Here is a 14,139-nt window from a genome sequence, read left to right as displayed (position 1 = left end):
CTATTTTTTTATTCCTCTCTTTCTTACAATCATTTGTCTCTTGTTGTGTCTCATTAATACAGAAACTGGATTATCAGGAGACTGATCTAGTTTTAAAAGAAGCTCTTAAATGAAGCCCTCAAAGACTAGATTCATAGTTTAATTAGGAAACCAAGTTCCTCATCACCACAGTAATTCAGAAATCATCTAAACTTTAAATTCAAAAACTTGTAATTAATTTCTCTTCAGCATTGAATAGTATTTGCTGACCAAAAAGGTTACAAAGGACATTAATTTTCTTACAGCAACATAGTCTAAACACACACTCTTAGCTTCAAGACTCACATGTACTTTAAAAAAACGTGACTCTGGTACATCAAGCCCATACACAATAGCTACAAAAGGCACATAGGGACTGCAGGTTCCTCCAATTAAGCATTTGAAAAGGAGAGTTTTAGCAGTGGGAAAGCCTTTTTTATATGTGACAGCCATGAGTGCAGAATTGTTGTTTTTGTTTTCACAAACATTCTAGAAAATTAGCAGCAATATACATAGGAGGACAAAATATAACAGATTAACACTTTTCAGACATTTTAACTCTCATTTGTAGAAACTTATAAACTTAGGACTTAAAGATACTTCTCCATCTTCCTAACATAAGAAGCTGTGTTAAAAGCTTTTAACATTTTTTCACATCACTTTATCTCTTGCTTATGTAACTGGAAAAACTTTCTTTACAGTAAGAGATCTGGGTGGGTTGAATTAATTATGGTCAAATTATTTTTCTTAGACTTCATGGACACAAAAGCATTCTTTTATTTATTCCAACTCACATCTCACATTTCCCAATCTCTACTCAAGTAAACACTTCCAAGCCAATGCAGGCTGCCCTCAAAACACCTTTTGGCAAGTTCAGTCTGCTCAGCAGAACCAAACATCCCCTCTCAATCAGACAACAACCAGTCTAAACAACCAACTACAACTTTGAGAACATGTGAAGTGGTCTTTATGGTTTCGGAGAAAATAAGAGTCTACATGATTGATACCACATTTTTCTTGCATGCTTATTCAAATGTCACACCAACACATGTGGACATTTTTTGCACAGTCAAAACAGAGCTACTGCTCCTCTTTCACAACAGCTACAGCCCAACACAAGAAAAAAATCATGTTAATTCAATTTCTTCAATCCATTTGGCTAACTGTGTTTGCTAATTGTCAATTGTTTGCTGTAGCCATCAGAGACTACTTGGTCCAGTGATTTGCAGAAGTCAAACTTTCACCTGGTAGTAGAAAAACAAAAGTAGTACTTATCACCTGGAAACTCACTCAAAAGAATTGTCAAAAATCTCAGATTCCATTGCTTAAACACTTTTAAAAAGCAAACCAACCCACACAGCCAAATTTTAGTGACTGACATAATATCCAGTGTCTAAAATATATTGAATCTGCCCTTTTTGTTTGGTGGGCTTTGTCTTCAATTTAAGTATTTGTCAGCTATTCTTTGCTTTGCTTTCCTTTCCTATTTACAGGCTCATCCCTTTCCTCATCTTTCTAGTGATTTATAACAACATCTTTTAACGCTTTTCAAACACACCAATTTAAAACAATGAATCGTGACTAGATTTAACTCTTATATGCTTGGCCTTTTAACAGGAATTACTTAGTTTCACTTTTCTGTTCTGTACAAAGCCTCCTCAATCTTCAGGTCACTGAATAGGCCCTCATGTTGCCATATTGACTTTTACTATTATTCCCAGTTTCTCCATATTGAGACAGCTTGATACCATACACTCATATTTTTTTCCGAATTCCTGTAGCCCTTCAACACTCCAGCTATATTAAGACATACTAATAACTAAAGTCAATACCACAACTGCTTTTGGCTTTTTCCTTACCATGAATCAGGAATACCATTTTTAATCACACACTCAAGTTGCTTTCAGCCTCTCAACCAGCTCCTTCAAGTCAAAATACAAGCTAGTGCACTATCCATGCCTAAAATAAGCCTCCAACAGATGCTTTCCATCCATTGGTATATTCTGGGGAGCTGTGCCTGCTTTATTGTCCTTTTCACATTACAAAACACTGTTCAATGTTTCTGTTAATCCATCACAAGACTTCATACAGAAGCACCTTTCCTCCTTGTCCACTTTCCACTGAAAGGAACTGGAAGAAAGCAAGCTGTACACTTACAGGGGAATACATGAAGGATGCACAGGCAATCTAATGTTGATATTTTCCTTGTTTTTGAGAGAGAATCTTATGCTTAAACATTCTTGTAATACAACTTTAAAGTAAAACAGAACTAAAACGTATCAATATCATAAAAACATTCACAATCTAGAGGGAAACAGAACAGCTAAGTAAGAATATCAGAAACCCAAGACTGGTTAACAGCACAGTCAACTGTGCTGTTAGTCCTTTAACTAAAGGAATAATCACCTGCAAAAGGCAGAGGAGTGATGTAACCTGTAGTTTATAGATGCATTTTCAAAATACTTAAAGTATTTTGAAGTGGAAGTCTTTGAAACCAAGATTACTTATTCACCTATCTCTACAGGAAAGGATGAATCAGGGAAGAAATCCAAAGAACACAGCTTAACACTGATCCAAGCATCACTTCCAAAAGAAGTTTATTCAAGTACTTGAGACATGACTGACATAGCAATGGTTTGTATCCTGTTGCTAATTCTGTCAAACAGGATTTGTGTAACTCCTTCAATTATCCTCCACAGATTTTCTGAGGTATCAAACCCATATGACTTCTTACAGCATATGGGAAAAAAGAACACAGAATTAACTGGCTTACTCCAGTGGAGTAAAACTCCTGACAGCTTCTCAGACACCTCATAACCACCTCTATCATTTCTGTCCTGACAGACAGCAATCAGTGTCTGTCATGCTTCAAGTTAAATATATGTCTGAAGCCAACAGCTTCTAGCAAAAATACACAGTCCTCTTCCTCCAAACTGGCACACATCTTACTTGGTCACCTCTGGAACCGGGCAGGTGACATCTCTAATGCCACAGCTGAATTCTCACTAGAGTTGATTCCTGGTGAATCACATAAAGAAGCAGGCAGGGCCTGCATGTAAAGATGCAACATGAGAAAAGGGAGAGGGGGCAGCAATATAGGACAGGAAGAAATTTAGAGTATTTCAGAATCAGCCCTAGAAACGGGTGGTTTGGTCACTGTGTATGATTGAGCTGGGTATTATAGCACATAAATGCTTGTGAACAAATACAAAATTATTTCACAGGTCTCTGTGTCCCTGTTAGCTACCTCAATATGGTATCATCACCACCACACTGCCCAAAACCAGGGATCTTTTTTCTGATCCTACCACAAACAAGGGACATCCATGGACAGACAGGACAACAGACTTTGACCACAATCCCTCACAATGAAGTAATGCAAAGGTATCTTCTTTACCCACCATGAAAACTTCCTAGCTCCTGTAGGCATGTGAAAATTACCTTTCTCAATGCCTTAAAAAAGAGTATCACAGTATCAGGAGTCTATTTTCATTTCTAAGCCCATTGACAGAACTCTTACAACAGCTTTGCCCCTCCCTTGGAAAACTGGAGCACAGAGAGTTAAAGTTTAACAAAACTATGGGCAAACAAAAATGTGTACAGTGAAATTAGAGGGGTCACTACCAAGTACAATTTATGCACATACAGCTGAGAGCACCTAGGCCAACCAGTTGCTTGAGGTAACATTTCATTGTTCATAACTGAAGTGAGCAAAGCGTGCATACAGTGGTAAATTGGTTGTTGATTAGCAGTAAAATATTAACACACTAACCCAATCAAGTTCAAATGTATGTCCATATTCCTGACTTATTACCTCCTATGAGTTAAAATGAGAAACTTTGAAAACACCAATGATACAAAGAAAATAAAATTGCAATCCTTGAATTCTTCACTTTTGGGTATTTCAAGAAATGCAGCACAAAATGTGCAATGTCTTGAATCAGCAATATCTTAGATGACTAAACTAAATGATGAGCTATCTCAGTCAAATACCTTACCTACAAACAACCTATTTCAATGATTTTCCTTTTCATAGAGAAATAAAGCAAGAAGGAGAAAAGCTGAGTTGAAAGAAGATTCAGCAAAAGACATGGTATATTAAAGGAAGTGGAAAGAATTTGGAAAAAAATAGCTAGGGGAAAAGCAAAACTATCAGTAGAGCAGAAACCTACAAGCAGAGCAAAAAGTTGCAAATGGACAGATTCCTTTCACTTCTGCAGGAGGAAATGTTTCATTGCCACACCTTGTTTCACCATTAAAAGAAGATGTGATGAGCAATTTCACTGAAATGTGGTGGCCTTTTCACCTGGACTGGTAGGAACTCAACTCGCCATGTCCAATAAGGTAGTATCACAATGATACCAAGAAACAAAGATGGAACAACACTTCAAAGATAAGGAAGCATCCGGGACCAAAACGTCTGCAGTTAAATTGCATTACAAAGCCTCTATTTCTATGCACTCAGACTCCCTTCTCTTTGCTGCAAGAAACTGTGAATGTAAGAAAGGAATAGTCTTCCAAGCCCGAGCCTTCCTGGACACTGTAAACTCAAATCTTAATCTGGCTCAAAGATCAAAGAGGAAGAATTATCATAAATTGTTAGAAGTTAAACATTAATCCCACAGAGACTCCACTCTTCTATTTTATTTTGATAAAGCTGCTGCACCCTAGGGAAACCTAACAGTGTTTCTTCCCTAACTACCAAAACTCTCTTCAAAATCCAAAAAATTAAATGGGTCCAAACTCTGTTAGCACCAAGCCACTGTCAGTAATATGATAAAGTCCTGGCACAGAATTAACATTTTGCTTATGAGCTACAGCCTGTCACCTCCTCCCCCATTCAAGTTATAAAATGTTTCCCAAAACCCATCCTTTCTGTTTTGGAGAAGTTTTTACATGCAGGAGACAGTCACTGTACAGAGACAAACAGCAACCTTGTCCTAGAACAGGAGCTGCAGACAGGCTGTAATTGACAGCATTGTACACCACCACCATGCTGAGTCCTAAGCAAAGCTGTAGCTTAACTGTCACTACAGGCTACGAGCCTGGCTGTAACTCCATTTTCAGTACTTCAGTTTCTTCCATTCACACATTTCGTATTGAGAAGTGCCTCAAATCCAGATTATGAGTTCTGAACACCAGGTAGATAGTTACGCTTTTCAAACTAAACTCCTCTACAGAAAAGAAAAACCAACACATTGAAACAGTTTAAATATTCCAGGAACTCATTGCACATTACTCTCTGATTAGAAACCTAACTTAAAATACCAAAAAGCTCTCAAACAGAAGAGAAACAACAAAGATCAACAATGGTGACACTTAAGAAAAGTTACCTGCATCTCACTACTTAAGAAGTCTAGAGAATGACAGTTCCTACAAGTAAAAACTCTTTTATTTCCCAGTCAACCAGGTAATTCAAGAAAGTTCTTGCAGATTATATTCCATAATTCAGGTGAAATAATTTGCTCCAGACTCTCGAACAAACCATCCAAATACTTGATTATTACAATGTTGCATGAATTGTCCCTATCAAAGTTCTTCTAGTAATCAAGGCCCAGAGGAGGAAAGATAGATAATTGTCACAGTGTGGTCAATTAAAGCTTCAGCAAGATGCAGAACAAAACAGCTCCACAAAATACTCTGTCCATTAAAAAGTGATACTGGGATTTCAGCTCCAAGAATTGTCTTTCAGTTTTATCTATTTTTGGCTGAATAGCAGGTTTTCAATCTATACTGAGAATGCAGAAGCAGATTAGTCTCCTCCTGATTTCTAATAAAACATGTTAACATCTGGCAACCCAGTTCTAATGTTATTTCCTCAGACCAATCCAGACTTCAAGATCAGGCATTTTGCACATTTCTCTTGTTTTAAAGGAATCAAATGGCAGTGCATGAATCTTTTTATCAAACTACTTACAATAAGTTTCCATCATTCTTTTTTTGTTCTTCTGAGCATTTAAAAAATTCAAAAATTCAGTTATGGATTGAGAGTGGCAGGAAGAAGGACTGTTGATTTCTCAATTCAATAACAGAATACTATTTTCACATGCTCCAAGATATTCTAAAATATCTGACTGAAAGGTCAACGCAGCAGTCCTCTTTAAAAGGGAATAAAAGGCTTGACTTAAACTCACTAAGAGAGAAGATCAACCTGAAATCATAACTACAGTATAACTAAAGATAAATCACAATAACTATACACGCACAAAGGAAACATTCTGTACTTCACAGTCTGAAAAGCTTTATGCCAGATAATCAAATTTTTACAATGAACCTGTCATTTGAAAGCAAATTAAGTGGAATCCACTATTACAGACTAGGATGAAACTGACAGCGATTCATCTGCTTTGTAAATGGAGTCTTTAAATGTACCAAAGGCCAGCACAAGCCTCACACAGTAATAAAAAGTTAACCACAGATAATTTTATCTTTTAAGGAAAAGAGTCTGGCACTACTTGAATTGCTTCAGTTAAAGAAATCATTTAAGACAATAGTGAAGACTAGCACAATGAGGTCAAACATATGTTTACCAGGGAATTTCTTATCCTTATAAAAACATTCCAAAGGTTGCTAATCAAGATAAAGTGTTCTATTCTGACAAAAAGCGTTTTTGAGAGAAAAAGAGGTAAAATGTTTGAAGCAGCAAACAGTAACAAGATTTAAATACTCATCCAATCTATGTCCCTAAAGGTGACGGGGAAGAGGAAACTTGCCCCTTCTATGTTAGGAAGGGGCAAGGAAACTGAATGGATTTAGGTTTCTTATTACTGGCCACCAATTGCTAATGAAGAAGAAAGAAATAATCAATGTGAAAAAGAAGCATCAAATCCTATGAAGTACTTTATTCCACCAGACTTTCAGAGACAATATTTGCTATGCTCTAGTAAACTATTATCATAATTTATTGACATTTATACAGATTTTCTTCTTGAGGCTGATTAAGCAGTACTTTTAATTAAGTTGAATAAAAAAATATGACAACAACTTTGTATTTGTAATCACCCAAGGAGAAACAATTATTTTTTAGTACTGTATATGAAAGAATGAATAGCTACTATCCTCAATGAGATCATTAATTGGCAAAAATGTGGTGTCTGACAATTCCTGAGTTACCACCACTAACTTCTGTCCTTCCTTTACTAACACATTAACATTGCCTTTAGGAAGGCAAATTATAAGGTTCTCTCCTTTCTTTCCCTGCCATCCCTGATACCTGTTTTTCATGCCAGTAATTAAGGTCACCTCAGGAAAAACAAGCAAACAAAAAACCAAACTGCAAAGGCTTGCACAGATTCCAGAATATATTTTTGAACAAAGCAGAGTAAAAAAGCAACCCAAATGACTGCAAAGGCTCGAACAGATTCCAGAACACCTTTTGAAAGCCTTCAACTATCAAAAGCAGGCAGAAGACGTGACTGTCATTGATCACAAAAGGTTGCTTACTGGCTTTTTTTATTTAAAACATTTAACCTATTTATTTTCATTTGCTTTCAACAAATGAAGTTGTAATAGGTTTCAGCAAATAGATAGTATTATCTCTTTCTCCCTTCAAAAGACAAAAACTATCTATCCAGCTGACAGTTCTGTCACAGTCCTTCACAGTACTTCAAAGCCATGCAAGAAGACGCACAAAATTTCTGGCTCCAAGTACTGAGCAAAAGACCTTCGTCATCCTCTTCCCCTCTGCCCTAGTGGAAATTTTAGCCTGTAATCTGCTTGAACGCTCATCTCTCAGTAGTAAACCAAGGCTGTGTGAGAGACATGATCTAATGAGGCATCACACGATCTGAAGGCATTTTTGTTCACTGCACACAGCCGTAACTCTGGGTAAATTCAGTGGGAATTGTGCCTTCTCTTTCACATGAACAGGGGTAATTGGATCTCCGTCTCTGGGCGTGGTGGCCAGCATAGCCCACACCTGTATAATACACAGTGAAGATCCTTTCTTCTAAAACTCTTAGCTTGGTAGAACTGGAGCAAACAATTAGAGAAAGCACTCGATCACCGAGTTTCACACATTGTTTGAGCTAAGCTGCTTTAGCTTATTAATTACAAACTCACAGAGCCTTCCAAGGGAGCAGCTTAACGAGACAACATTCCCTGGCTCTTGTAGATGTATTGTGTTCTATTTTTCTCTTCTCAGAACTTGAATAGCTAGGCCTAAACACAAGTATAAGATAGTATAAAACTCAGCAAAAAATAATTGCAATCAACCAGTTATTCTTCTTTACAACAAACACCTGTCTATTTTATTTTCCTGATTGAAATCACACACATATTCATGAGATACCAGTGTTCAGTGTGACAGGTTGAAAGCATATACGGTCTTTTACATTTTAGCTGTATAGTTGGTCTACTTGTAAGGAAGAGCTGCTGATAATTCTCAGGGGACACTGGTTTCAAGAAGCTTTTCCACTACTGCTTTCTTTCTCGTCAGTGAATTCTAGCTCTAACATTCTGCAGCTGCTGCACAGCAAAGTATTTCCCCAAATTGTATTTACACAGGCAGATACAAAACCAAGCAAATGAGACCCCTCAAGGCCTAAAGCCATAACTTTTATTTATCTTTACTGAATGATATTCAAGTCAAAACTTTATTAATAAACTCCCAATATTAAATTTACTCATCTGGGTAAAATTACTAAAATTTTTGTATTTATCTTACTTCACTCTAGCATGGTTATATGCCAAAGCTAATATAGCACACATCAGTACAGACTGATTACCAAAGGTTATGTAAATGATTATCAATCTCTTAGTGGACAGAAGAAGTTATTTTTACTCTCTACTCATTCTGGTTTCAATTATGACACTCACATTTCTCAGTTTAAATAATTACTGAAATTTTTATCCTCAACAGCATTTCACCAATGGAACTACTATTTTATTAACTAACAATAATTTTATTCAGTTTATATCCCAGATTTGGTTATATAGCTACAGTACCCACTCTTTTTTTCTTTTTTGAAACAACACAAATAGCATCCCATACTATGACATTTAACAGTACAGAACCAATGTGCAAAATCATCCAAGTTCCAATTGACTGAAAGCTTTCCTCACTTGAGATTGGGGTTTTGGCTTTTTTGGAACACACAATAAAAACATTTTAATACTTTTTCCTGGACAAAGCTTTTAAATACGAAAAAAATATTGCCAAATCATTAAACAAAAAACTGCCAGTGTTGAGCAAAGATTGAGCAATAAGTAATTGTTCTGAGAACAGCTGGAGACACAGAACTTCCACTAACACTAGAAGTGCAGGTAAAGAATAGAAGGAAGTGTAACCAAGAGTGTATGTATTTTTTCTGGAGATTTGAGTAACCTGTAAATATCTACCCCATTCCCTACCCCACTGACTAAAAATACTGAGGTGAAATTTGTAGGAAGTTTTTGTATTGCTACCAGCTTGCATTCTGTGATACAAGTTCCTTGGGATCTCAAACTGGCCATGAATTCTGCATTGTCATCTCAGTTATTTTATTAAATGGCTGCTTAGACACACATTTTCAAAAAAAAAATTCTATTGATGCTACAAGACTTTTCAAGTAGCACTTTATTTTGGTGCGTGCAGGTAATTTAATGGTAGCCCACCACAGCAGCTTTCAAGGAGTAACACAGAAGCACAGTGAAAGCTAACACCCTACACTCTTTACTGAAGTGTCATTAATTACATTAGCTCTGCATTCAATCAGATCTAAATACCTACATGTACAAATCTTGTATGCCTAACTTGACAGAATATATGAGAAGTTAATCTAAGGATAAAAAACCTAAAACCATTCCTCTAAATATTTCCACAATTCCACAAATAAATGCGGGGTTTGTAGTATTAAAACTAAAAGGAAGTAAAAGGTAAATAATAGCAATTAAGATGTCAGTATTACCAATTAAGTCAATTTTTCAAGTTTATGATGCAAACAGTTCATCTCTGCGCATTGAGGGAAAGGCTCTAATTATTTAACACTTTGTACAGCAATGACATTTTCTGCACATTTTCCACTGAACTGCCTTACTCTATTTTTTTACCTGCTCTTCCATTCATAACACAAGTCCTGTGTTTCCAGCTGTTCTGAGAACAACTGCTTACTATTTCTTTAGCATTTACCTTTAAAGGCTTCCGATTACTAAAGATGCTATATCAAAATTTTCTAAAGCAAATCCGTTCTATTCCCTTGTTCTGCACTACTTGTACCTTTTCAGAATATTTTTGTGTTTTTAGCCAGGAGAACAATGCATAAGTTTGGGCTTCTTCTGGGAAAATTCTTGAAAATAAGTGCTCTTCCTTTAAAGGCTTGTCTGGGGTGTGTTAGCTTTTTCTAAGAAAAAGTATGATTTGCCTAAAGTTATGCAAACCAGGTTTAAACCAGTCCAGCAGCGCAAATGAGCAACAACATTGTGGTTAGAAAACAAAACACAAGATCCCATAAGCATTGGCTTCTATTATTGCAGAAAAAAAGGGTTACAGAAAACTCTCATCAAGGACTGTCCACACAAACAAAAATCACTCTAAGTTGAATGGTACACACAAAAGCTCAAAGTCACGGGTTTTACAAGTTACTGTGCATCCACCGAATTGCGGTAACTACTCAGGTCGATGCTAAGAGCCATTAGCAAAAAGAGGCAATTTGTTGCACGTTTCAAAACTTCCCTGTGGACTGACTAAAAACAGGCTAATCAGATAACTCTGGTAACTTACTCTGAGACTTTTCAGTAAAAATAAAATGTAATTAACCTGAGGCATCATGCATTGTGGTATAAAATTACAGCAGTTTAAGAAGTAACTAGATCTTACTTTGTGCACCAAGATATCATTTTTATCAAGAACATAAATAATATTGTCATAACAGCACAGTGTCTGACCCCTGGTATAGTCAGAGATAGCAATGAGTTACACAAACATTTCAGATAAACACTGGGTATTTTAAAAACACTATACTTCATCAGAAAAAGGACATCTCTGTTTGTCAGGAAACTCAGAAGATAGCACTAATAAATAAATAAATAAACTAATAAATTACCAAACCAAAAAAAAAAAAATTATCGATACCAGTTTCCTTTGTAAAACATTTTTTCACACTGAACACTTAAATGTTAATTTATAGAATTCAGAGTCTTGAAATCCTGTTCACCTGGGAGCATGTCTACAATAAACTTACTAGTTCTACTGTTCACTTACTAAATTTTCATTTATGCTTCCTGTTTACAACTCCTTTCCAATATGCTAAACTACATTATTAAATTAGTAGTTTACTAAACACAGGAAAGAGTAATTAGAGCATCATGCAATTAGCAACACAGAGACAAAAAAACCTTCATAAATGTCCTTGAATCTCCTATCGAAAGACAACAGAACGTCGTGTAAGAAAACAAAAAGTGTCATCTTACACCTGGTATTTCTAAAACGAAAACAATTACAACATCGGACTTAACACGGCTGTAATTTCAGGAAGCGAGTGTTACCCTCCACACATATGAGTTTAGGCAACATTTGTCATTCAAGTATCCTCGACAACCTCATTTAATATGTAACCATTTTTCCCCTTTACAGAGGGAGCAACAGGAATCAGGGTGAGGCACGCAGTAGAACTAGGCCAGAGACAGCGACACAGCACAGCTTTACCAAGCCCCTTCACAGAGCGCCTCTCTCCCGGCTCAGAGCTGCCATTTCCCTACTTCTCACACAGTCTTATAAAAGACACTTCTTAATAAACTATAGCCTCTATTTTGCAGAGCTTGTAAAAGTCTGCACATTAGAAGTATAGCATTGCAAAAACACACTTCCCAGATAGAGCTAATAAAACTGAGGTAGATCAGACAACCTGCCTAAGCTACTGCTAAAAGAAGAACATTCTGTACAGTATGTTCAATTTCTTGATCTCGTTTCATTTCAGTAACTCTGAAAGACACGCCATGGGGGGAGAGCTATGCTTCTAAACTTCAGGAGAATAATTTTTATGCCATACAGTTGAATGATTAGACATTTAAACTCTTTTTGGCTATGCTAAATCCAGGTTATTAGGAAAAGTAAACAGATTTCATTCATTTTGTACACTCTTTCTGTGCTGTTCTACTACTAGCAAAAAGTGTAAGCTATACTGGATCAAAATGAGAGGAAATGAGATCTAGATGATCCAAACATAAAAACGAAATGGAAAACTGTAAATATCCAAGGAAAAGTAGAGAGATTGCTGGTTAAATAAGGAGAGACAGGGGCCACGGCCACAAAACCTAGAGATCTTTTCTCTTGCCCCAGTCGCAATAAAGCACCACCCACTCAGAGCAGCACACAGTGAAAGTGATCCATTCTACCAGAGCAATTTCCGCAGCCCCTATTTAAGAACCCCTTCGGAGTAGGTATGAATGAATAATTCAGCTGGAAATACCTGTCAGGCAGCAGGATGTTCCATGCTACTGTACCTACAGCAATCCATCCGGCCGAGAAAGCCAGCCGTTCCCAGTCCACAGGGCTGGCACCACACCGCAACCTCATTTTACGGAGACAAGGAGAACCCCACAGGCCACACGCGGCTTGGAGCGGGACGTGCCTGTGCCAGTCCCCCCGTGCGGGGGAACTGCAGTGCCGTAACCCCACGAACTCGGAGCTGTTGGTCACGGCCCCCACGATGCCCCGGGGAGGGTCTCCCTGAGCGCCCGCCCCGCACGGTGTGATACACATTCCCACGGCGCCCAGCGAAGCTACGGCCCTCCCCGAGTCCCGGGGGAACAGGGATCCCTTCGCCCTTCCCTCGCCTGCCCAGGGAGCGGCGGCATCGCTGCCAGACGCTTCCCTGAGGCGCCTCTTTCCCCGCGCCCCGGGCCCGGTGCCTCCCTCCGCGCCCGCCCCGCCCGCCGCCGTCCGAGTCCCGGCCTCGCCCCTCACACCCCTGCGCATCTCACCTCCATCGCGGCGCCGGACCGGCCCTTCCCTGCCGCCACCTGCCCTCCCCGGCCCCGCTACCCGGGAGCTCGCCCCCCTCAACCTCTGCCCGGGCGGTTCCTCCCTCCGCGCCGCTCTTGGCGCCGCGCCGCGCTGCGCCACGCACGCGCGCGCCCGGCGGAACGGCCGCTCCCGGCTGCCCCCGCCGCGGCCCGGCCCCGGCGCTGCCGCGGGCGCTCCGCCGCAGACGCCTCACCTGCATCGACGCCATGATGGATCCGCCTCCTCCCCTCCCCTCTGCGCCGCCGCCGGGGCCGCCCCGCCCCGCGCGCTCCCCGGTCACGTGCCCGCACCCGCCCGTTGAGCGGCCGCGCTTGCGCGGGTCGAGGGCGGTGCGGGAGGGCTCGAGGAATGCGAGTGGCGCGGGCGGCGCCGCCGCTCCCGCCGCCCCTGCCGGCTGCCGCCGAGGCTCCCCCGGCGCTGCCGTACCCTGCTCGCTCTGCGGCCGGGGCGGGAGCGGCGCGATGTCCATCACCGCCACCCGCGGGGGCGGGAAGGAGTTGATCCCCCGCCGGCTTGTGTTCGTGAAAGTTTTTAGAGCTGCACCTGCGGAGTGTTTCAGTGACTCAAGTAATGCGGACTGTACCCCTCCCTTTTGTGGGTTTCTCCGACTCCCCTCACACCAGGTGTGCCTTGGCGGGAGGGTCATACAATCATAGAACCATAGAATATTAAGGAATGAGAAGGAACTTTGAAGATCATCTATATCCAACACCCTGCTATGGGCAGGAACACCTCCGACCAGACCAGGCTGCTCAGAGCCCCTTCCAACCTGGCTTTGAATACTGCCAGGGATGGAGCATCCAGAAACTTCCACGGTCAGCCTCTTCCAGTGCCTCACCACCCTCAAAGTAAAGAATTTCTTCCTGATACCTAACCCAAATCCCTCTTTCAGTGTGTCCCATCGCTCCATGTGCTGTCACTAGATCCCACCGCAGGTCGGCCCGGGCTGGGCGGCAGGCGCTGCTCGGCCGGCGCAGGGCCGCGGGGCGCTGGGCGCCGGCAGCCGGAGCCGAAGGACTGAGGGGCTGCCCCGCTGAGGGGCTGTCCCGGTGAGGGGCTGCCCCGCTGAGGGGCTGCCCCGCTGAGGGGCTGTCCCGGTGAGGGGCTGCCCCGCTGAGGGGCTGTCCCGCTGAGGGGCTGTCCCGCTGAGGGGCTCTCCCGCTGAGGGGCTGTCCCGC

The 14,139-nt window shown here is 40.7% G+C and overlaps 1 protein-coding gene across 5 annotated transcripts in view; it reads right to left on the bottom strand.

Moving 5' to 3' along the window:
* The window catches only part of UBE2W (ubiquitin conjugating enzyme E2 W), a 32,160-nt gene extending 18,941 nt beyond the window's left edge, over positions 1-13,219 (bottom strand). For 2 of the 5 annotated variants that reach the window (XM_063392514.1, XM_063392524.1), the window contains exon 1: positions 13,155-13,218. In XM_063392514.1, coding sequence (XP_063248584.1) covers positions 13,155-13,169 — 15 coding nt within the window. In that variant the 5' untranslated portion in view covers positions 13,170-13,218. Of the gene's footprint in view, positions 1-12,404; positions 12,840-12,918; positions 13,068-13,154 lie in introns of those variants that run through there. The other 3 variants (XM_063392485.1, XM_063392495.1, XM_063392504.1) reach the window with 3 other exon arrangements.
* Positions 13,220-14,139: the final 920 nt, after the last annotated feature.

The sequence above is a fragment of the Prinia subflava genome, chromosome 1, assembly GCF_021018805.1.
Source record: "Prinia subflava isolate CZ2003 ecotype Zambia chromosome 1, Cam_Psub_1.2, whole genome shotgun sequence".
Classification (NCBI taxonomy): domain Eukaryota; kingdom Metazoa; phylum Chordata; class Aves; order Passeriformes; family Cisticolidae; genus Prinia; species Prinia subflava.
Note: the sequence above shows the minus strand (reverse complement) of the source record. Positions and strands in the feature narration are given on the sequence as shown.